The sequence below is a fragment of the Stegostoma tigrinum genome, chromosome 6 (assembly GCF_030684315.1).
Source record: "Stegostoma tigrinum isolate sSteTig4 chromosome 6, sSteTig4.hap1, whole genome shotgun sequence".
NCBI lineage: Eukaryota > Metazoa > Chordata > Chondrichthyes > Orectolobiformes > Stegostomatidae > Stegostoma > Stegostoma tigrinum.
The window spans coordinates 113502536-113528220 of NC_081359.1; the positions used below are offsets into that span (position 1 = coordinate 113502536).

Genomic DNA, 25685 nt, shown 5'->3' on the forward strand with positions numbered 1-25685 from the left:
AGCGTTAGCCTTCCTGCTCCTCTGCAGCTTGGCCTGCTGTATTCATCCAGCTCAACACCTTGTTATCTCAGATTTTCCAGCATCTGCAGTTCCTACTATTTCCTCCACTGTCTCTCCATTGGCCCACAGCTCCTCATGGGTGCTATAACTGGAGTTGCTAAATCTGTGCAAAGTCTGTCCCATTTAGAACGGTGATAGTACCACACCACATAATTGTACGTTATTCTCAATGTAAAGACGGGATTTCATCTCCACAGGGACTGTCATGGTCACTCTTACTGATGCCGTCATGGACAGATGCAACTGCAGCTGGCACATTGGGAAGGATGAGGTCAAGTATGTTTTTCCCATTTGTTGGTTCTCTCACCACCTGCCGCAGACCCAGTCTAGCAGCTGTGACCTTTAGGACCAGACCAGTTCAATCAGTAGTACTGCTGAAATCCCCCAGCCAGAGTACATTTTGTGCCCTTACCATCATCACTGTTTCTTTCGTAGTGTTGTTCAAAATGGAGAAATATTGATTCATCAGTTGAGGGAGGACAGTGCGTGGTAATCAGCAGGAGGTTTCCTTGTCCATGTTTAACTTGATGCCATGAGACTTCATGGGGTCCAGAGTCAATGTTGAGGACTTCCAGAGCAACGGCCTCCTGACAATATACCTATGTGCCACCACCTCTACTGGATCTGCCCTGCTGGTGGGACAGGTCATATCGAGGGATCATGATGATGGTTTCTGGGGCATTGTCTGTAAGGTATAATTCTGTGAGTATGACTGTGTGTCAGGCTGTTGCTTGACTAGTCTGTGAGACAGCTGTCCCAATTTTGACGCTAACTCCTAGATATTAGTGAGGAGGACTTTGCAGATTTGACAGGGCTGTTTCTGCCATTGACTTCTCCAATGCCTGGGTTGATGCTAAGTGACCTGTCTGGTTTCATTTCATAGAACAAAGAAAATTACAGCACAGGAACAGGCCCTTCGGCCCTCCAAGCCTGCGCTGCCCAGATCGTCTATCTAAACCTGTCATGTATTTTGCAAGGGTCTGTATCCCTCTGCTATCTATCCGTTCATGTATCTATCGAGACAGATGTTAAATGATGCTATTGTGCCCACCTCTACCATCTCCACTGGCAGTACATTCTCGGCACCCATCACCCTCTGCATAAAGAACTTGCCCTGCATATCTTCCTTAAACTTTTCCCCCCTCACCTTGAAATTGTGAACCCTAGTAATTGAGTCCCACACTCTGGGTGGGGGTTGGGGGGAGAAAGCTTGTTGCTATCCACCCTAACGGAGGAAGATGACGACTGTATTGGTGCAGCCTCGTGCACCCAAGAGGAGCTCGAACAGTTCATCCACTTCACTAACACCTTCAACCCCAACCTTAAGTTCCCCTGGACCATCTCCAACACATCCCTCACCTTCCTGGACCTCTGTTTATCCATCTCAGGCAACCACCTGGAAACTGACGTCCATTTCAAGGCCACCAACACCCACAGCTACCTAGAATACACCTCCTCCCACCCACCTTCCTGCAAAAATGCTATCCCCTATTCCCAATTCCTTCGCCTCTGCCGCATCTGCTCCCAGAATGAGGCATTCTACTCGCGTACATCCCAGATGTCCTCATACTTCAAGGACTGCAATCCCCCCCCCCCCAAAGCAGTGGGTGAGAACGCCCTCGAGCATGTCTCCCACACCCCATCCCTCACACCCCGCCCCCGCAATAACCGCCAAAAGAGAATCCCCCTCACCCTCACGTACCACCCCACCACCTCCCGGATACAACGCATCATCCTCCGACACTTGCACCATCTACAATCCGACCCCACCACCCAAGGCATTTTTCCCATCTCCACCCTTGTCGGCCTTCTGGAGAGACCACGCTCTCTGGGGCTCCCTTGTCCGGTCCACGTTCCCCTCCATCCCCACCACACCCGGCACTTTCCCCTGCAAGTGCGGGAAGTGCTACAGTTGCTCCAACACCACCTCCTTCACCCCCATCCCAGGCCCCAAGATGACTTTCCACATCAAGCAGATGTTCACCTGCATATCAGCCGGTGTGGTATACTGCATCCACTGTACTCATTGTGGCTTCTCTACATTGGGGAAACCAAGCGGAGGCTTGGGGATTCCTTTGCAGAACAGCTACGCTCGGTTCGCAGTAAACAACTGCCCCTCCCAGTCGCCAACCATTTTAACTCTCCCTCCCGTTCCTTAGATGACATGTCCATCCTGGGCCTCCTGCAGTGCCACAACGATGCCACCTGAAGGCTGCAGGAACAGCAACTCCTATTCCGCTTGGGAACCCTGCAGCCTAATGGTATCAATGTGGATTTCATAGCTTCAAAATCTCCCCTCCCCCACTGCATCCCAAAACTAGCCCAGCTCTTCCCCGCCTACCTAACCTGTTCTTCCTCTCACCTATTCCCTCCTCCGACCTCAAGCCCCACCACCATTTCCTACCAACTAACCTCATCACGCCCCCTTGACCTGTCTGTCCTCCCCGGACTGACCTATCCCCTCCCCACCTATACTCTCCTGTCTACCTATCTTCTCCTCTACCCATCTTTGGTCTGCCTCCCCCTTTCTCCCTATTTATTTCAGAATCCTCTCCCCTTCCCACTTTTCTGATGAAGGGTCTAGGCCCGAAAAGTCAGCTCTTGTGCTCCTAAGATGCTGCTTGGCCTGCTGTGTTCATCCAGCTCCACGCTTTGTTATCTTGGATTCTCCAGCATCTGCAGCTCCCATTATCTCTCATTTTCTCTGACTCCTAGTGTTACTTACCTCCTTTTTTCCGTGAGTGGGCCAACCCTTTCCATAGGTACCCTCTTAGGCCTAATGTATGAATAAAAGTCTGAGATTTGCCTTAATCCTGTTTGCTAAAGATATTTTGTGACCCCTGTTAGCCCTCTTAGTTCCTTGTTTCAGATTGGTCCAACTTTCCCAATATTCTTACAAAGCTCTGTCTGTTTTCAATTGTCTAGACCTTATGCATGCTTTCTTTTTCCTCTTTGCAGTTCTCACGATTTCACCTGCCATCCATGGTTCCCTAATCTTGCCCATTCTATCTCTCGTTTTCACAGGGACATGTCTGTTCTGCGTGCTAATCAACCTCTCTTCAAAAGCCTCCCACATATCCAATGTGGATTTACCCTCGGACAGCTGCTCCCAATCCACATTCCCCAGCTCCTGCTGAATTTTGCTGTGGTTAGCCTGCCCCCAATTTATCACTCTTCCTTTTGGACCACTCTTGTCTTTGTCCATCAGTATTCTAAATCTTACTGAATTGTGATCACTATTCCCAAAGTAATCCCCTACTGTAACTTCCACCTGGCTGGGCTCATTCCCCAACACCAGGTCCAGTGTGGCCCCTTTCTGAGTTGGATTATTTCCAAACTGCTCGAGAAAACCCTCCTGGAAGCTCCTGACAAATTCTGCTCCATCTAAACCCCTAATACTAAATGAAGCCCAGTCATTTTTGGGAAAATTAAAATCTCCCATCTCCACCACCCTGTTGCTCCTACGTCTTCCCATAATCTGTCTACGCATGTGTGCCTCTATCTCACACTGGCTGTTGAGGCCTGTAGTACAAGCCCCAACATTGTCACTGCACCCTTCCTATTTCAGAACTCTGCCCATACTGCCTCATTGCTCGAGTTCTCCATTGTGCTCTCCTTCAGCACAGTGATATCATCTTTGACCAGTAACTCATCTCCTCCACCCCTTTTATCTCCCTGTCTATCTTGCCTGAAACATTTGTATTCTGGGATATTTAGTTGCCTATCTGGCCCTTCCGTCAACCAAGTCTCAGTAATAGCAATAACATCATACTTCCAGGTACTAATCCAAGCCCTAAGTTCATCTGCCATACCTACTACACTTCTCGCATGAAAACAAATGTGCCTCACGCCACCTGTTCCTGTGTTCATCATCTGCTTTCTGCCTACTCTTCCCCTTAGTCACATTGACTTCATTATTTAGTTCCTTCCAGGCTTTAGTTGCTACCTCCTTACTGTCCACTAACCTCCTCATCTGGTTCCCAACCCCTGCCACATTAGTTTAAACCCTCCCCAACAGCGTTGGTAAAAGCAGCCCCTAGGACTTCGGTAACAAAGTGTGGAGCTGGATGAACACAGCAGGCCAAGCAGCATCTCAAGAGCACAAAAGCTGATGTTTTGGGCCGAGACCCTTCATCAGAGAGGACTTTGGTTCCAGTTCTGCCCAGGTATAGACCGTCCAATTTGTATTAGTCCCACCTTCCCTAGAACCGTTCCCATGTCCCAAAAATCTGAACCTCTCCATCCTGCACTATCTCTCAAGCCACTCATTTATCCTGCCTATTTTTTCATTTCTACTCTGACTAGCACGTGGCACTGGTAGCAATCCTGAGAATCCTACCTCAGGTCCTACTTTTTAACTTGGCTCCTAACTCCGTAAATTCCGCTGGTAGGACCTCATCCCATTTTCGACCTATATTATTGGTGCCTATATGCACCACCACAGCTGGCTCTTCTCCCTCTCCCCTCAATGTCCTGCAGTCAATCTGAGACCTCCCTGAACCGTGCACCTGGAAGGCAACTTATCATTTGGAAGTCTCGTTTTCAACCGCAGAACTGCCTATCTACTCCCCTTTCAATTGAATCCCCTATGACTAAAGCCCTTCTACTCTTATTTTTTTCCTGCCCTTCTCTACAGCAGAACCAGCCACGGTGCCATGAACCTGGCTACTGCTGCCTTTTTCTGGTGAGCCATCTCCCCCAACAGTATCCAAAGCAGTTTACCTGTTTTGGAGAGAGATGACGGCAAGGGAGACCTGCACTGCCTTCCTGCTTTTTCTCTGCCTTTTGGTCACCCATTCTCTTTCTCCCTCAGTGATCCTAATCTGCGGTGTGACCAATTCTCTAAAAGTGCTATCCACGACTTGCTCAGCATCGCGGATGCTCCAAAGTGAGTCAACCCGCAGCTCCAGTCTAACAAGAGCTGCAGCTGGACACACTTGCAGAGGAGCATAACCCAGGTCTGGGATCTCCTGCCATTTTTTTACTTTTAAGCTTAACTTAGTCCTACTATGATATCGAATACCTAGATAGATGAAATGAAAAAAAATTTGTACCAAATCATTCTACTTATCAGCATACGATTTACAAGAAAAAGAACAACACTTACCTTATCAACACACCAGAGTTGTCTTTTTTTGGTCAGAGGAGGAAGGCGGATGGGAGACGCTACACGTGTAGTGTCTTGGGTTTAGCCACTGCCCAAATATATCAGTTCACTCATGTTTTAAGAGCACAGTTTGACCACTCCCACTTAGCTGCACTACCGATATGGAGAACTTTTCTCCCGGCAGCCCCTGGCCCTCGTTCTCACCACTCCCGCTGCTGCTGCTGCTGCAAGAAATGCAAAACATTTCTTTGAGACTTTGTACCAATTGCTGTAACTGAATGGCTTGCTAGGCCATTTCAGAAGGCAACTAAGAGTCAATCACATTACTGTGCATCTGGAATCACGTGTGGTCCAGACCAGGTAAGGATGGTAGATTTCCTTCCATGGAGGACATTAGTGAATCATATGGGTTTTTCTGACGATCAGCAATGATTTCATGGTGATAATAGATTCTTAATTCCAGACTTAATTGTTTAATTACTGAATTCAACCTGGGTCACCAGAAGATTAGCTGGGTTTCTGGATTAACAGAGGTATGCAAGTAGGTCCCTCTCATCCCTGCTTCCTTCACCTGACACAACCTGTCCATCACCTTTCCCACTTCTTCGCCCCACCAATCCCCACTACCGCCTACTGCATCCACCTATCATCATTCCCCCCCCCCCCCCCAATTTATTTCCCATGTCCCTTTCCCCTCCCCATCCCCAGATCTGATGAGGGCTCCTGACCCAAAACATCGACTCTCCTGCCCCTTTGCTGCCTGACTTGCTGTATTGACTCTGCACAATGCTGTATTCACTCTGACTCCAACATTTGCAGATTTTGCTCTCAAACATTCAGATGGCCCAGTGACAGTGGTTAGCACCGCCGTTTCACGGTGCCAGGGACTGGGTTTGATTCCAGTCTTGGGTGACTGTCTGTGTCAAGTACGCATGTTCTCCCCTCTCTGCATGGGTTTCTACCAGGTGCTGCAGTTTCTTCTCATAGTTCAAAGCACGTTAGGTGTTTTGGACATGCAAGGTGAGGAGTTTTTGATATGGGTGAAATGTTACTCGGGAGGTTTGGTACAGATTTGAAGAGCATCATGCTCTCCTTCTGTGCTGTAGGGAATCTGTGATTGAGCAGAAGCAGTCAGAGATGAGTAATAGGAGAGAGATAATGGGAACTGCAGATGCTGGAGATTCCAAGATAATAAAATGTGAGGCTGGATGAACACAGCAGGCCAAGCAGCATCTCAGGAGCACAAAAGCTGACGTTTCGGGCCTAGACCCTTCATCAGAGAGGGGGATGGGGGGAGGGAACTGGAATAAATAGGGAGAGAGGGGGAGGCGGACCGAAGATGGAGAGTAAAGAAGATAGGTGGAGAGGGTGTACGTGGGGAGGTAGGGAGGGGATAGGTCAGTCCAGGGAAGACGGACAGGTCAAGGAGGTGGGATGAGGTTAGTAGGTAGCTGGGGGTGCGGCTTGGGGTGGGAGGAAGGGATGGGTGAGAGGAAGAACCGGTTAGGGAGGCAGAGACAGGTTGGACTGGTTTTGGGATGCAGTGGGTGGGGGGGAAGAGCTGGGCTGGTTGTGTGGTGCAGTGGGGGGAGGGGATGAACTGGGCTGGTTTAGGGATGCAGTAGGGGAAGGGGAGATTTTGAAACTGGTGAAGTCCACATTGATACCATATGGCTGCAGGGTTCCCAGGCGGAATATGAGTTGCTGTTCCTGCAACCTTCGGGTGGCATTATTGTGGCAGTGCAGGAGGCCCATGATGGACATGTCATCAAGAGAATGGGAGGGGGAGTGGAAATGGTTTGCGACTGGGAGGTGCAGTTGTTTGTTGCGAACTGAGCGGAGGTGTTCCGCAAAGCGGTCCCCAAGCCTCCGCTTGGTTTCCCCAATGTAGAGGAAGCCGCACCGGGTACAGTGGATGCAGTATACCACATTGGCAGATGTGCAGGTGAACCTCTGCTTAATGTGGAATGTCATCTTGGGGCCTGGGATGGGGGTGAGGGAGGAGGTGTGGGGACAAGTGTAGCATTTCCTGCGGTTGCAGGGGAAGGTGCCGGTTGTGGTGGGGTTGGAGGGCAGTGTGGAGCGAACAAGGGAGTCACGGAGAGAGTGGTCTCTCCGGAAAGCAGACAGGGGAGGGGATGGAAAAATGTCTTGGGTGGTGGGGTCGGATTGTAAATGGCGGAAGTGTCGGAGGATAATGCGTTGTATCCGGAGGTTGGTAGGGTGGTGTGTGAGAACGAGGGGGATCCTCTTGGGGCAGTTGTGGCGGGGGCGGGGTGTGAGGGATGTGTCGCGGGAAATGCGGGAGACGCGGTCAAGGGCATTCTCGATCACCGTGGGGGGAAAGTTGCGGTCCTTAAAGAACTTGGACATCTGGGATGTGCGGGAGTGGAATGTCTTATCGTGGGAGCAGATGCGGCGGAGGCGGAGGAATTGGGAATAGGGGATGGAATTTTTGCAGGAGGGTGGGTGGGAGGTCCCCTGAGGTGAGGAGGTCATGAATGGTGTTGGAGATGATGGTTTGGTGCTCGGGTGTGGGGTCATGATCGAGGAGGCGGTAGGAGGTGGTGTCGGAGAGTTGGCGTCTGGCCTCGGCGATGTAGAGTGCGCCATACTACCACTGCGCCACCCTTGTCTGCGGGTTTGATGGTGAGGTTGGGGTTGGAGCGGAGGGAGCAGAGGGCTGCCCGTTCTGCGGGGGAGAGGTTGGAGTGGGAGAGAGGGGTGGAGAGGTTGAGGCAGTTAATGTCTCAACGGCAGTCCCCTCCACCCACTGCATCCCGAAACCAGTCCAACCTGTCTCTGCCTCCCTCACCTGTTCCTCCTCTCACGCATCCCTTCCTCCCACCCCTAGCCGCACCTCCATCTCCTACCTACTAACCTCATCCCACCTCCTTGACCTGTCCATCTTCCCTGCGCTATCCCTAACCAGGGAATGTTTGATGGGGTACAGTATAGATGGAGTTTTACTCTGTATCCAACCCCCATGCTGTCCCTGTCCTGGAGTATTTGATGGGGGAACAGTGTAGGGAGAGACTTACCTTGTATCTAACCCTGTACTGTCCCCGTCCTGGGACGGTTTGATGGGGAACAGCGTAGAGTGAGTTTTACTCTGTACCTAACCACGTGCTGTCCCAGTCCTGCGAGTGTTTGATGGGGAACAATGTAGAGTCTCCTCCAGAGTCCCTGGATGTAGTCTGCCCAGTCTGGGTGATTTATCCACTTTCAGACTTTTTCAGCTGCCTCAGCCCCAGCACCACTACCTTCGTGACTGTAGGTTTGCAGTTACGTAGTTAACTCTTAACTCTTAACTGTTTATAAAATAAATGTACAAAATCATCAGAGGTACATAAATAGGGTGGACAGCCAGAGACTTTTCCCTAGGGTGGAGGTAGCTATTACAAGGGGGCATAGTTTTAAAGTGAGTGGAGGTAGATATAGGCGAGATGTCAGAGGTAGGTTCTTTACTCAGAGTGGTATGCTGTCCTCGCTCGACCTAGTTTGCCAGACCTAGTTTCACCAGCAATTTGTTTCTGTTTCAGTTCTGTGGGTATTGGGGTCAGTTATGAGGGGTAAGAGCAGTTTCTGTGGTATTTCCATATGTCTGCTGCCAAAATCCTTCTAAATGGAAGTGGTTGTGTGTTTGGACGGTGCTGTCTGAGAATCTTCTTGTGAATTTCTGCAGTGCATCTTGTAGATAGTACACACAGCTGCTACTGAGTGTTGGTGGTGGAGGGGGGATTGGATGCTTGTGGATGCGGTGCCAGTCATGCGATGCTTTGTCTTGGATGGTGTCAAGCCTTTTAGATCTGACCTAGCATGAGTTAAATTGATGAGAAGGTAGGTTTTTTTAAAGCTAAACTTCAATTATTGATCTTGTTCAAGTGGAATGTGTCACTTGTTTAGACTTCCATTTGTTGTCAGAACATTACTGTTTGGTTGAGGCCCTTTAGGTTTCAGACACTGAAAATTGATTGGCTCTCAGCTGCACCAACCACCAAAATCAGCCCCTCCGTGAGATAGCTGAGCGAGTTAGTAATAAGGGATTACTCCTCAGAGTCTGTTTGTTTGAGACCATTCATGGTTCTATGAAGCTTGCCAGTCAGGTTTAAGTTGGTTGAAGTCACCAATTGTTGTTCAGCTGGGAATAATGGAATAGGTGCTTTGAATTACTTTCATGTTATTTGGTCATACCTCCAGTTACTTTCTACAATAAATTGCTTTTAATTATTTGTTTCTTTTAAGGTGAGTTGCTAGTGTGCAAAATCCATACTGTCTAGCACTGAGATTAGATTTGATTGTTGGTGTTAAATGAGGAATAAATATCAATTGAGGATACTTCTGGTAGCTTTGGGAATTTTGAGCTCAATGGGACAGAACAAACCATTCTACGTAAGCCAAAATGTGTAAGCTTTTGACATTGGTCAAGAGGTATTGGTAAACATGATGTGCTTTAAAGTAAAGTACAGCTCTGTCTGACTAGGAGCATGCAAGAATACTGAAGAAGGCATGTTTGGCAGGTGGCAGGCATTGTCTTCTGATCTCCTTAGATTTTCGAGGTTGTTTCAGAGAATTACTAGTTACTAACCTTGACGGTGGGAAACCTTTTAGAAATAATAACTTGGATAAAAAATCAAGTCATTCAGACAAATGTGTGCTAATGAAGGTGCGCCAACATGGATTTGTTCGCTGAAGCCCAGGTGACAGGGCTTAGTGAGAGAGTGATGAGCAAAGCATGTGGGATCTTTGTTTAGAGGCAAGGACACAAATGTAATGCTGTACCTTTTTTTTAAAGTGAGGTTGTTGTTAGGCCACAATGTTGAGTTCACACTTCCAGAAGACTGAGAGTGTTGTCAAGATAGATTTATCAGAATGATCCCAAAGGATTTTAGCTACAAGACATGAAGTTGTGTTGCTGGAGGAAATGAAATGGAAGTGTGCAAGATTATGACCTGTTTGAATGAGAGAACCCTTTTCTTTGGTCTGATTTCTGGATGATGCAAGGATTAGGGAACACAGATTTAAGATCTTGAGCAATAGGTGCATTAGCACAGTGAGGGAGAATACGTTCTTAATGCAGCAAATGGTAATGATCTGGAACTTGCTGCCTGCATGGAATGTGGAAACAGTCAAATGATTTCATAAGGATTCTGATTGGGCACTCAAAGGAAATGAACTCTGAAATAAGCTAACCGACTGGCTGTGTAATGACCACCATTTGACATTTTTTAAAAATGACATATCCGCTGATGACCTCCAGAAAACAAAGTCTATCTTTACCTGGTCTGGCCTATATGTACTCCAGACTCTCAGCAACGTGATTGTTTCATATCCACGGTGGGTTTTTTTTTCTCTGAGCTGTGCAGTAATCAAGAACGTGTGGTGAATGGAAAAGACTTCATGAATGTACTGTTACTTACATCTCCTGTGTGGAGATGCATAAACTGTGCAATGCAATAAATTGATTTTTGTGCAGGGAATGTTTCTGTTGTCTTATGCAATATTTATCTCTTAATCAACATCTCTTTAATTGGTAAAAGACCATATGATATCAGAGCAGAATGAGACCATTTGGTTCTTTTGGATCTGCTCAACTATTGGATCACGGCTGATATGTTTCTCAAACCTATTCTCCTGCTGCCTTCCTGAAACCTTTTGATTTCATAGCTAATTAAGAACCTATCTATCACTGTTTTAAATACACACAATCTCTTGATCTCCACAGTCATCTGTGGCAATGAGTTTCTACAGATTCTCTTCCCTCTGGCTGAAGAAATTCCCCCTCATCTCAGTTCTAAAGGTTTGTGCATTTACTCTGATGCTGTCCCCTCTTGTCCTAGTCTTTTCTACTTTTGAAAACATCTTCTCCATGACTACGCTGCCTAGGGCCTCGCAGTATTTGGAAGGTTTCAATCAGGACTCCCCTCGTCCTTCTAGACTTGATGGAGATCAGACTCTGAGTTCTCAACTGCTCCTCGTGTGACAAACCCATCATCCCCAATCATTCTTGTCAACTTCCTCTTGACCCCCTCCACAGCCGTCACAGCCATTCTTTGATAATGGGGCACAAAATTGCTTGCAATATTCCAAATATGGTCTGACCAGCTCGTTATACAGTGCTGTATTCTGGCCCTTTTGAAGTGAATGTTAACATTGAATTTCCCTTCTGAAATGCCAACTGAACCTGTATGCTAATTTGACGAATGTTGAACTTGGACTCCCTTTGCTTCAGACTTCTGAAGTCTTTACCTGTTTAGAAAATAATCTAAGCCTCCTTTTCTGCATAAAACACCTCTCGCAGCTTATCCAAGTCCTTCTGCAACTTCCCCAACAGTACCTGTCCCTCCACTTCTTTGTGTCACCTACAAACTTAGTAACAGTTGATTCTTTTAACATACAGCATGAATAGTTGTGGTCCCAACATGGACCCCTGTGGGATTCCATTAGGCACCGGTTGTCATGCTCAAAAATGCTCCTTTATCCCAACTCTCTACCATCTGCCAGTCAGTCAATCCCTTATCCATGCTAGTACCTAGCCTCCTACCTAATTTAGCAGCCACTTGTTTCGTACCTTGTCAAAAGCCTTCAAACAATCCAAATAGGTCACATCCACTGGCTCCCCTTTCTCCAACTTATTGCTGCCTCTTCAAAGTATTCTAACAGATTCGTTAGCGTAACTTTCCCTTGACAAAAGCATGCTGATTCAGCCCTACTTCATTATGCATTTCCAAGCACTTGGCAATCTCATCCTTACTAATGGACCATTGAAATCTTACTGACATCCGAGACCAGGCTAACTGGGGCATAATTTCCCACTTTCTGCCTTCCACCCTTCTTCAACTGATGTGTTACGTCACCCGTTTGCCAGCCCTCTGGGATTCTTCTTACTCAGTGAGTCATGAAAGATCAGCAATGCTTCCGCAGTCTCCTCCAGAGTCCCTGGATGTAGTCTGCCCAGTCTGGGTGATTTATCCACTTTCAGACTTTTTCAGCTGCCTCAGCCCCAGCACCACTACCTTCGTGATAGCCACTACACTCATCTCTGCCCCCAACTCTCTTGAAGTTCTGGCATGCTGTTGGTATCTTCCACTGTGAAGGCTGATGCAAAGTTCCTTTTCAGTTCCCCCGCTATTTCTTTGTTCTCTTTTACTACTACTCCGGCCTCATTTCCAGCAATTCCATGTCCACTGTTGCCTTCTGTATTTCTTTTAAAAAAGATCTTTTATGTTACTATCTAGCTTATCCTTGTATTTCTTCTCCAAACCCTATTTTTTTTCTATTCACATGTGGGATGTGGGCATAACTGACTGGCCTACTTTATTGTCCTTCCCTACCTGCCCCTGAAATGAGTGAATGAATGGCTTGCTTGGTCATTGAGAGATCAGTTGAGAGCCAACCACATTGACGTGGGCCTGTACTGTGCTGTAATGTTCTAATGTTCTAAACCAGGTGAGGAAGGCGGATTTCCTTCCCTGAAGGGCATTAGTGAGCTTCATGGGTTTTTCTGTCAATCGGCAATGTTTTCACAGTCATCAGTAGATTCTCAATTCCAGAATTTTTTTTATTGATTTCAAATTCTGCCATTTTATGGAAGAATAGCCACGCGATTACACCACAAAGGCATTGCCTCCCTTCAAAGGAGATGCTTTTTGCTTTTTCAGTTAACCTGTACTGTTTTTAAAGGCTCCCCACTTATCTTCACCACACTTTTTTTTTCTGCATTTATGCTATCCCTGACTTCTCTTGACAGTCATAGTTGCCTCACCTTCTCTTTGTTTCTTCCTTCCTGGGATGAATTTCAGCTGTGCCCCTCCTGAATTACCCCCAGAAACTCTTGCCATTGCTTCTTCTCTTCCTGCTCGGCCCCTCTTCGAGTCAACTCTGGGCGCTTCCTCCTTCATATCTTTGTACTTTCTTCAGTTGAATGGAAAACAGTTACATCTGATTCAAACTTCTCCCTCTCAATTGCAGGGTGAAATTTATCAGTTTATAGCCAGTGCCCTCTAGATGTTCTTCACAATCCTTGTACTTTTCTCTTTGCTCCACTCTTGAATGGTGCTCTGTATCATGGTGTTGTGGTCAATTTGCTTATCTTCCCTGCAGTCCCCCCACACAACCATTTGGGGAGGAAGAATCTCAAACCTGTTAGTCAAGCTCAAGGGCTGAGCTCCTTCAGCACTGCATCCTGGATCCCTTTGCCTGCCCTACTGGTGGTCACAGCCTTTGTGTCCCTGAGCACTGTCTGCTAATTAGTTAATCTAAGAGGTGTGACTGCCTCCTGAAACATCGCAACCAGATAATTCCAATTCCCACTGATATGTCATAGTGTTCTAAACTCAGATACCAGCTCATCCACTCTCAGCTGGAGTTCCTCGAGTGACTACCATTTTTTGCAGATGTGGCCACTCTGAACCACGATATTGTCCACCAGCTCCCACACCATGTGGATACAACACATTGCCTGGCTTGTCATCTGTTTTGTTTACTTGATTCTTCATTTGATTTTTGGTTTTTTCGTTAGTAACCTGTAAATATTTTTCCTGTTTAATCTAAAACTAAGCCATAATAGTGATATTAGCAGCTATTACCAACCAATGAACTTGTAGTTTTTCTGTCATGTCACTTGTTTTATGCTGGGGTCTGATCCTGGGCTTCGAATTATCCTATTTCTTTTTTAAAAAAAACTGAAACTGAGCCAAGTAAGTAGGCAAAAAGCACCTTTTGCACTCTGCACTGAATTCCCATGCTGTCTCCAAAGGTCATGAACTGTCTACACATTTTTGCTGTGTCGCATTCAGCATGTGATCTCTCATTCCTAACTGGTAACTGCTCAATATCACTGTTCGTTTGCGGACATTCTTGTGCACAAATTGACTCGTTTGCTGTTCTATTCTCCACCCATTTTCCTGGCGGTTAGACCTAGGTTAATAGAAAATCTGGGCCGGGATTCTGTACTGTTGTTGGTGTAGTAATGACAAGTAGTCCAGAACTCCATACCCGTGTTCTGTATTACACAATTTGAACTCCACTGTGACTGGTGAAATCCGACATTTTTTTAAAAAACTGGAATTAAGAGCTGGCCTATTGTCATAAAAACTCATCTGGTTCACTGGTGTCCTCTTGGAAAGGAAATACGCAGTGCGAGCTTCTTGCTATCAATCTTTACCAGAAACTGTTCAGATACTGAGCCAGAGTGGTGGTCGGGCTGATGACCTTTTGCATCCACAACTGGTCACAAGCCTACAAACAACTCAGCGACTTGTTGCCAGCTGAATCTCACTGCATGTACATTCCCAGGCTGGGCCAACTACGCACAAACTGCTTGTGAAGCAACATTGTAAACCTGACACACTCAATGAGTTTCCACAGCTTGTTTCTTTAAAAGTACAGCAAACTCTCTTCCTCAGTCCTTTGTAAAACAATCCTTTTCCTAAATGTGATCTTCACACCTCCTACTGAAATAAAACAATCTGGCTGAAGGGCCTGTACTGTTCTAATCTAGTTACTTAGAATTTTTGCTTTTGAATGATGAACGTTCAAACATTTTCCTGTGATATAGGCTTAGAAGATTGACTGTTTCCTTTGTGCTCTTGAGTATAAACTTAGTGTTATAAAGAAATCTAGGAGTGTTCTGTAACCACCATCACCACCTAAAAATGCGCAGTTCGCCAAAAATCCTACTGTGGAATCACAAGTTAATACTTGGGTGCCACATTTACCTTGACCATGGTTAACCTGTTTCCTTCTAGACTTCTTGCTTACTACATGTGTACACTGGAGTGACTGCCTGTCCAAACAGGAGTGCTAAAATACTCTGGGCATGAGATTCCTGAAACCAGCCCATTGCTAGAGAAACTCAACAGGTCTGGCAGCATCCTGACTGGAGAATGTATTACCCATGTTTGTGTATTCAAGGCCGTGTGAAATTGGCATACATCTTGATTTAACAACATTTATCAAAGTATTTTGTTTATGGAATCATCTCAATAAGTTAGTATCTTTTGATCCTAAGGCGAGCTATTCAGTACCTTCAACTACTGAGCATTCTGATACAGACGGACATAACTAAGTGCGTTTGCTAAAGACTTTTCCTGTTTAATTTGAAATTTTTTTTGCTGGCCATTCAATTTTTTTTGGTCTAGGTGTTGAGGAGCTTTCTGCAATCATGCCTCTTTCCCTCCATTGTTTTGTACAGTGCTTTCCTTCCTGCTGTATAGATATGGCTAGGTGGAGTGTGCCTCCACAGGGGTGGGGATTTCTCTAGTGACTTTCAGTAATGAATTTCCGACAGATTTAAAATCACCTCATTCACCAACAGTCTGTGCTGGGAGCGGTCATTTTTGGAGGATGTACTGGTTATGGAGGGTCAGTTCCTGTTGACTGCTAATTTAGTTCCATACATTGCAATCATTGGTAATCAGATTCCCTGTAGTGCAGTGGTATAGTTCAGTGCCCACCTCCTGCAAGCAGTCGATCCAGTTCGGTTTTCATATCTGTGGCTCAGAGAGTTCTTGTTGTAATCTGCATTGTGTGAAGTTTTGAGGAAATGTGTTAAAGAAGCAGGTAAAAATAATCGGCATTTCTAACGATGGGATTCTACAGTACCTTCAAGCTATTCCTATACAGAGTAAGTCTGCATCCTCTTACCTACTGCGGAGGATTCTTATTAATCAGTCTGCCAAGTTAATTGTTCTGCATAAAAAGTAGTCTTTGAATTCTTACAGGATCAACAGTATGATGCAAAATCTCTAGGCTTTTTCATCTTCAGGTCCTTTTTAGAGGTTTGACTTCAGTCTCTTAAAGCTGCTCAACCTGGACTGCCAGTAATTGCCTTGGTGTTGCAATCAGCACTGTCAGTGCTAAGAGGATATTGAATTGGATTGGGGTCTGCAGGAGCTAACAGGGTACTTTTTCCTCTTGTCTAGAGTCCACTTAGACTGGTTACTGAAAGTGAATTTGAGCAAGAAGTGATTCACACCCATATTCTCTCTCTTCTCTCCTCTTCTCCCTTTGCCTAAACACACACACACGAGTTCACCCCCACCATCCCACCGGAGATCCTCCCTTTTTCATGTTTCTGGTGACTTCTGGTCTCGAGTAAGTAGTATCAATGATTTTGTTAATTTGATTTATTTTGAACAAGTGAGCGACAAATGACCTACCCCCATACCTCTGTCCATGACGCATCTTCATGCTGTTGATATGACTGGTTTGCCTGCCTGTTGAGACTGACTGACTTGTAAACAGTGCTAAATTATTGAATGTTAAGTTATAAATGCTGTCTGAAGGCTAACGGTTTGAATTGGAGTTGAGTCAAGCTGAGGCAGCCCAAGCGATGAGACACAGTGATGTTGGCGGTCTCCAGGGAACAAATCACTATGGGTTCCAAATCAGGAATTAAGAAAAATTAAAATGTTTCTTTTTACCAACTGTACTCCTGCTTTTGCTGAATCCTTATCAAACATGTCAGTTTAGATCCCTTCGGTCTCCTTACTGTACCAGAATACAAGCCAGCTGCCAACAGCCAATAACTTCATCTGTTAAGACTTGATAGTGTTCACGTAAATTTCAACTGCAACTCATTCATGGTCAATACAACTATCTCAGCTCCAGGACATCGCTGCAGGAGTTCCTTAGGGTAGTGTCCGAGGCCCAACCATCTTCAGTTGCTTCATCAATAACCTTCCCTCCATCATGTGGTTAGAGGTGGGGATGTTTGCTGATGATTGCGCAATGTTCAGCACCATTCATGACTCCTCAGATACTGAAGCAGTCCATGTTCACATGCAACAAGATCTGGACAATACCCAGGTCTCGGCTGACAAGTGACATTTGTGCCACACCAATGCCAGCTTATGATCATCACCAATAAGACACAATCTAACCACCATGCCTTGACATTCGATGGTGTTACCAGCACTGAACTCCCCCACTATCAACATCCTGGGGGTTACCATCGACTGAAAATTCAGCTGGACTCACCATCTTAACAGAGAAGAGCAGGTCAGAAGCTGGTGATACTGCGGGAGTAACTCCCTCCTGACTCCCCAGAGCCTGCCCGCCATCTACGAGGCACAAGTCACGAGTGTGATTGAATACTCCCCACTTGCCTGGGTAGATGCAGCTCGAACAACACTCAAGAAGCTTGACACCATCCAGGACAAAGTAGCCCACTTGACTGGCCATACATCCACAAATGTCCACTCTCTCCACCAGCGACACTCAGTAGCAGCAGTGTGTACTATCTACAAGATGCACTGCAGAAATTCACCAAAGATCCTCAGGCAGCACCTTCCAAAACTATGACCACTTCCATATTGAAGGACAAAGGCAGTAGATATATGGGAACACCATCACATCCAAGTTCTCCAAGCCACTCACCATCCTGACTTGGAGACATATAAAATAATCAGAGGGTTAGTTAGTGTGGATAGGGAGAGCCTTTTTCCTAGCATGGTGATGGTGAGCACGAGGGGGCATAGCTTTAAATTGAGGGGTGAAAGATATAGGACAGATGTCAGAGGTGGTTTCTTTACTCAGAGAGTAGTAAGGGAATGGAACGCTTTGCCTGCAACAGTAGTAGATTCGCCAACTTTAGGTACGTTTAAGTCGTCATTGGACAAGCATATGGACGTACATGGAATAGTGTAGGTTAGATGGGCTTGAGATCGGTATGACAGGTCGGCACAACATCGAGGGCCGAAGGGCCTGTACTGTGCTGTAATGTTTTATGTATATCACCGTTCCTTCACTGTCACTGGGTCAAAATCCTCGCATTCCCTCCCTAATAGCATTGTGGGTCAACCCACGGGAGGAGTTCTGCAGCAGTTTAAAAAGGCAGCTCACCACTACCTTCTCGAGGGCAACTAGGGATGGGCAAGAAATGCTGGCCAGTCAGCGACACTCAGATCCAACAAATGAATTTAAAAAAATACACTAAAACAGTTGAGAACCAAGAGCAAGAGTTCACTGCTCAACATAGTCAGTGAGAGCGAGCAAATCCATGACAAGTAGGTTACCCACATGGTATCTGAAACAAATCGAAATGTTTACTGAGATAACAAAGTGTAGAGCTGGATGAATGTAGCAGGCCGAGCAACAACATAGGAGCAGGAAAGCTGACGTTTTGGACCTAGACCCTCCTTCAGATTTCTGTGTTCATCCAGCTCTGCACCTTGTTATCTCAGATTCTCCAGTATCTGCAGTTCCTACTATCTCTAAATGTTTGCTGAATGGGTAGAGTTGGTGCTCACCAGCAGAAATGCTGAGGAGTCACAGGCACACACACATTCCAAATGTATTAAAAAGCAGGTAGTTAATTTCTATTCTTGGTGTGTTTATAAGTTGTCATTGTTGACTTAACCATCATCTTCATATATGATTGAGACCAAATTGTCTGTAAGCCACTGCATTTAATTGATATATGATCAACTTGTTCACCAGTGTGACTGGTGGATTTTACAGAGAAGCAGCTGAACTGTGTATCCAGTCCATCTTGATGTTCTTTCAAGCTTGATGACATGTGTTGGCTGGTAGATCAGCCTTATCCACCTGAGAGGACATAATTGACTTGATCCTTGACTTTTGTCAAGACATTTTGTAATGGATTATTGTTGCTAATTTGACTTTGTGTTTATTTGGTGAATACTGTTCTGGCATAAAAACACCTAATAGATTCCATCTTAGTACAAAGATCCTGCTGTTCTTTGAGCTTTGTTGAATTGTTGCATGTGTGCAGAGACCTAATGCACTATTTATTCCTTTTGCCTCATATTCCGCCTGGGAACCCTGCAGCCTAATGGTATCAATGTGGACTTCACCAGTTTCAAAATCTCCCCTTCCCCTACTGCATCCCTAAACCAGCCCAGTTCGTCCCCTCCCCCCACTGCACCACACAACCAGCCCAGCTCTTCCCCCCCCCCCCCCCCCCCCCCACCCACTGCATCCCAAAACCAGCCCAACCTGTCTCTGCCTCCCTAACCGGTTCTTCCTCTCACCCATCCCTTCCTCCCACCCCAAGCCGCACCCCCATCTACCTACTAACCTCATCCCACCTCCTTGACCTGTCCGTCTTCCCTGGACTGACCTATCCCCTCCCTACCTCCCCACCTATACTCTTTCCACCTATCTTCTTTTCTCTCCATCTTCGGTCCGCCTCCCCCTCTCTCCCTATTTATTCCAGTTCCCTCTCCCCATCCCCCTCTCTGATGAAGGGTCTAGGCCCGAAACGTCAGCTTTTGTGCTCCTGAGATGCTGCTTGGCCTGCTGTGTTCGTCCAGCCTCACATTTTATTATCACTTAGGCGTTGTTGTTTTAACAGACTGACAGGCTTCTGAAATGAATGAAATCACGGTGTCTGTCTCAGCAGGAAAAGACTGCTCGGAACTGAATAATTAAACTGTTTTTAAATTTAGTAAGGAAACCAGCAAGATAGAGCATTTTCTGAGGGTGTGGAAATTGGGACCAGAATAAGACAGGTTTCTACCCAAGGATGAACATGGCAGTAGGAAATGACTGATGCCTTGTATTTCACTACCGACACCTTTGCTCGTTTTCAGCTCAAGCAACAGGATGACTGTTTCTGACAAAAGAAGTGAAAGAACTGTTGATGATGGAAATCTGAAACAAAAACAGAAATTACTGAACAATCTCAGAAGGCCTGGCAGCATGGAGTTTTGGGTCTCATGACGCTTTTCTAGAAGAAGGTTCTCTCTCAGATGCTGCCAGGCCTTCTGAAATTTTCCTGCAATTTGTTTTTGTTTGTATGAGAGTTTATGAACCTAGATAAGAGGTAGTGGAAGTTAACCTTAATTTTAAATTTGTTAAACTTTAAGCATTGATCAGTATTGGCACCGAATTCGGTTTCCTGCTTGATATCTTTGCAGTATGTGGACTGATTTTCAGTGCACTGTGGTCTGTTAAACCAAGGAGTTCTGGTCGTTGAATAACAGACTGAAATCGTGAGATCTAAACCATGTCACAGCAAGTTGTGATACTCAGTTAAATAATTCAGGTAATTTAATGCTGGTATCAGAATATGATGGTAGAAGTTGTCAGATTGCGGAAAAGCACAAACAAGATCCAGTTGATTCAGTAACTTCCAGGGGGCGTGACCATCCCACCACTACAGAATGTTATTCTTGTCTCACTTGTGCAATTTCCTTGTTTTAACAAGGTGTTGGTGCCTCGCAAGACCACCGTTAGTTGTCTATACCAAATTGTCTTTGAACAAAAACAGAAGTTGCTGGAAAAGCTCAACAAGTCTGGTAGCATCTGTGAAGAAAAAAGCAGACTTAACATTTCAGGCCCAGTGACCCTTCCTCAGAACAAATTGCCTTTGAACTGAGTGACCCAGAAAGGCATTTCAAAGGGCAGTTAGTAGTCAACCATGTTGTTGTGGGCCTGTGGTTGAATGTAGACCAGACCGAGTAAGTATGGCAGACCTCCTCCCTCAATGATAAGTGAGCAAATGGATTTTTACAATCAGCGATAGTTTCATGCTTTCATTTCCAGGTTTTATTAATTGAATCAAAATTTCCCAAGCTGTCACAGTGGGGATTTGAGCTAGTGCCCTCAGAGCTATAGTGTGGGCCTCTGAATTACTAGTCTAATCACGTACCACCAGTCCACTGCCTCTTGCAAAATAGTGCCTTCATACCATCAGGGATGAGCTGAAAGTCCTGCTTGACGGCCTAGCCCACATTTGAAGAAAGTACGTTGCGATAATATAATAGAATGCACAATATAGCGTTACAACCTATAGAGAAGATGCAGGGAAACATCAACTCTAATATTAGAGGTCTATTCAGCAGTGTGATAAGTGGGGAAGAGGTGCTCCTGAATCTGTTGGCACGTGCTTTCAAACCTTTGTATCTTCTGCCTAATGGAAGAGGGTGGAATAAAGTACATAACCGGTGTGGGAGGGGTCTTTGATTATGTTGGCTGCTTTCCCGAGGGAGCGGGAATTGTAGACGGAGTCGATAGAAGGAAAACTGGTTTGTCTGATGGACTGGGCAGTGTTCACAACTCTCTGTAATTTCTTGTGGTCTTGGGCAGAACAGTTGCCGTACCAAGCCGTGATGCATTCAGATAGGATGCTTTCTGTGCTGCTTCTATGAAACTCAGTAGAGTCTTTGCAGACATATTGAATTTCCTTAGCCTTCTGAGGAAGCAGAGGTGTTGGTGAGCTTTCTTGACGGTAGTGTTGATGTGGACAGACCAGGACAAATTGTTGGTATATTTACTCCTAGGAACTTGAGCACTGTATCATCTCCAGCTCAGCACCACTGATACAGACAGGGGTGTGTACCGCACTCTGCTTCCTGAATTTGATGGCCAGCTCCTTCATTTTACTGACATTAATGGAGAGATTGTCTTTACACCAGGCCACTGAGCTGTCTGGCTCCTCCCTGTATACTGTCTGTTCGCTGTTTGAGATCTAACCCACTATGGTGATGTTGTCAGCACATTTGTAAACAAAGTTAAAGCTGATTTTGGCCACCCAGTCATTGTACTCACTCAGATTCCTGCTACTAGTTTGGTTTCCACATCATGAGCAGGAATGAGCCCCTGTCAAACAGCCTCATCTCCCAAGTCTGGCAACTAATAGTATTTTTTTTAAAAGCAATATTTAGATATGTGAACACTAAAAGCCTGTCTGCTTTCAAACAAATATTTTGTTTTTCCATGAAATTAAAGATAGGCTAGGTTGTGAAAGCACCTCAACAGGTTTCAAACATTTCAGAGCACTTCAGATATAATCCATTCCTTGGAGATGCACTGTTCCTGGTGTGCAACTGCTTTGCTGCTTTCCTGCTCTTCTGATGCTGTCTGGCCTGCTGTGTTCATCCAGTTCTACACCTCGTTATCTCAGATTCTCCAGCTCCTACTATCTCTCTTACATCATTTCTTCTTTGTATTGCACATCCTTTGTGCTTGTTTTGAGTAAGTTTATATTCCTGAATGGTGGTGGTGATCGATTTGGAGAACGTGGGTACTCTTTGGATGATGATAGTGTTCAAAACTATTTGGGATCTAGGCAGATTAAGTTAGGAGGAACCATTCCCATTCAATGTCCGTGAACCAGAGGGTACAGATTTAAAAACAAATAGCACAAGAGTCAAAGATGGACCTTAGTCCACAGTGTGTGGTTAGGGTTGGCCTGAGTGTGGCAGACACAGCTTGAATTGTGCTTTTCCAAGGGAATCTGAAGAGAGAAATTTGGTGAGTTAACTGAACTGCCCATTGCAGAAAGACATCTTGAACTTGATGGCCCGAATAGCCACATCTTGCACTGTAATCATTCTTCAGTTCAATGAATGCATCCACGTAGCAGAAGCACAACCCATAACCACTGCTGAGCATCATAAATTAGACAGAAATGCTTGCTAAAGTAGATAACCAGGATTTAAAACTGTTTGTCATTTTGCATTAAGGATCTGGAGCATGTCAAAATGCAGCTTAGCTTTGGAATTTATGACGCATATAACCTCTTGCTCAGGGTCATCTGGAAACAACTGCAGCAGTAAACATTTTGTGGTCGTTGCAGTGTCCTTGAGTAATCCTTTCCGCTTCACCCACCTACCCACCTGCCCAAATCAAACTGGTCGTTGCAGTGTCCTTGAGTAATCCTTTCCGCTTCACCCACCTACCCACCTGCCCAAATAAAACTGGTTGCCATGCTGGAATTCATAATTAAATGTGATGAAAAGCGTTATAAATACTGGAAATATGAAAGAAAAACAGAAATACTTAATGTAAGCACTCAACTAGTTATTCCATCTTTCTGATCTTGATGGAATCTGTAGTTTGGACCTTTGACCATTCACTTCAGGCCAGCATTAACATGAAAAGTCAATGCAGACTTAAATAACTGGTCCCTGTCTTGTTTGCCCTCCTGCTCTCTGGCACCTGCCCGCATTGTTAGTTACTATGCTAAGTGTTTATTTAGAGCATAATTTTCTCATTTTAGTTTTGGATTGGTGTGCACGGCCACCCCAGAAACAGGAACTTGCAGGCAGAATGACAGTTTTTTAAAAAAAAACCTGTTGGGGGTGTGATTCTAAAGCAGAGATTATTATTTATTTTGAGTGATTTGCAGACACTATCTCTGAAAACGTTTTCATTTTTTCTCCAAACTCTAGAGTAGAGGGTTAGTCCAGATTTGGAGTGAACAGAACTGTACTGACATATTCTGAATGGCACAGTAAATATAGTATGGAGTTGGAAGAACACACAGCAGGTCAGTTGGCATCAGAGGAACAGGAAAATTAACATTTCGGGTTTACACCCTTCTTCATAACTGTGAAATACATGCTGGAAAACTAGTGAAGGTGCTGGAAATAGATTTAAACATAACTTTATAAACATTTATCTGAATCACTTTTTTGAAAGGAAATTACATTGCAGGCTCTGTGGGGGAAGAGCAGATTGGGAGCAAGTTGTTTAGATCGTGCAAAGGATCTTGCACATATTTGCTAATCTCCCTCTTCAGAAATGTTATTGCACTCTTCAGATGGATGTGGAACTTGGGTTTCCTAGCTTAGAGGTAGGGACAGTACTGCATCACAGGAGCCTGAGTTCTTCAGAGTACTGTCAATTGTCCAACTATTTTCAGCGTTTTGTCAATGATGTTCCCTCCACCACACAGTTAGAAGTGGGATTCTTCACTGTACAATGTTCAGCACCATTTTTAATGTCTTGTTACTGAAGCACTTCATGTTCAAATGCAGGAAGACCTGGACAGTAGCCAGATTTGGACTGACAAGTAGCAAGTAACATTTGCTCCACACAATTATCAAGCAATGATCACCACCAACAAGGGCATCACCATCTTTGAATCCCTGAGTATCAATGTCCTTGGGGTTACCATTGATCAGTAACTGAACTGGACTAGCCATGTTACTAGCATGATGGCAAGAGCAAGTCAGAGGTTAGGAATACTGTGGCAAGCAACTCACCTCCTGACTCCCCAAAGCCTGTCCATCATCTAAGTCAGGGGAATGATTGAATAGTCCCCACTTGCCTGGATAGGTGCAGCTACAACAACACTTGAGAAGCTTGACACCATCCAGGACAAAGCAGCCTGCTTGATCAGCACCACAGATGTGGGATATTTTTCTGTGCCAATGCTCAGAGGAACCAACTGGAGAACAGGCTATCTTAGACTGTATATTATGCAATGAAAATGGAATAATTAGTAGTGCAGGGATAGCAAGAACTGCTGGAGTCAGAGACAACAAAGTGTGGAGCTGGAGGAACACAGGCTCGGCAGCATCAGAGGAACAGGAAAGTTGATGTTTCGGGTCAGGACTGCTCTTCAGAGGGGAGGAAAGAAAGCCTGGTCTGCTGCGTTCCTCCAGCTCCACACTTTTGTTACAATTAATAATGTAGTTGTGAGAGACCCTCAGGATCATGTGATCATAAAGAGAGAGAATTTTCCATCAAGATAGAAAGTGAGGGAGATGGTGCTGAGATAAGGGTCCTGTACAGTACCCTAGTAAGACAACCAATGATGGTATGAGGTGTAGGTTGGCCACGATGGATTGGGAAATTTTACTGAAAGGAATGATAGTGGATAGGCAATGGCAAACATTCAAAGAGTGAATGGCTGAATTGTGAAAATTATTTATTCTTGTCTAGTGCAAGAGCACAAAGAACGTGGTTTGTGAGGTAAGAGGCATAAAAACTAGCATGAGAAAGCAATGGACTTGAGGATTGGGAACAGTTCAGAAGTCAGCAAAACAGAACCAAGGGAATGATTAAAGAAAAGAAAATAAGGTGAAAATAGAAAAATTGGGCTATCTTATGGAAACATAGAAAATTATAACAAGGCAAGATGGGGTAAATACAGGAAGAATGTTCCCAATCATGAGGGAGTCCTGAACCAGGAACCTCAATCTAAGGATATGAGGTAAGCCATCTCAGATTGAGATGAAAATTTTCTTCTCCCCAGGGAATAGGAAGCCTGTGGAATTTTCTGCTGTAGAAAGCGATTTGAATCATAGAATCCCTACAGTGTGGAAACAGACTGTTCGGCTCAACAAGCCCACACTGAACCTTGGAGCATCCCAGCCAGACCTAACCCCCTATAACTCACCTAATCTACACCTCCCTGAACACTATGGGCAATTTAGCATGGCCAATCCACCTAGCCTGCACATCTTTGGACTGTGGGAGGAAACTGGAGCACCCAGAGGAAACCCACGTAGACTCTGGGAGAATGTGCAAACTCCATACAGACAGTCGCCAGACGGTGGAATTGGGTCCCTGGTGCTGTGAGGCAGCAGTGTTAACCACTGTGCCACCATGCCGTCCATGATTTGAGGCCACAACATTGAGTTATTTCAGGAAGGCGTTGCATGCCGTTCTTAGGCCTAAATGGATCCAAGGGGACTGGGGTGAAAATGGGAGCAAGATACCGAGTAGAGTGATCAGCCATAATGATATTGAATGGCAGAGTAGCCTCGAATGGCCTTCTCCTCCTGTTTTCTGTTTCCGTGCTTAGAAATATCATGGA

The 25685-nt window shown here is 45.4% G+C and overlaps 1 protein-coding gene across 4 annotated transcripts in view; it reads left to right on the forward strand.

Annotated features, from left to right (window-relative positions):
• The window catches only part of LOC125453304 (F-box/WD repeat-containing protein 7-like), a 201481-nt gene that overhangs the window by 84355 nt on the left and 91441 nt on the right, over positions 1-25685 (forward strand). Inside the window, exon 1 of one of the 4 annotated variants that reach the window (XM_048532684.2) lies at positions 15689-15794. The exons of the other annotated variants lie outside the window; for them this stretch is intronic. Coding sequence (XP_048388641.1) covers positions 15756-15794 — 39 coding nt within the window. The 5' untranslated portion in view covers positions 15689-15755. Of the gene's footprint in view, positions 1-15688; positions 15795-25685 lie in introns of those variants that run through there. 4 annotated transcript variants of the gene reach the window in all.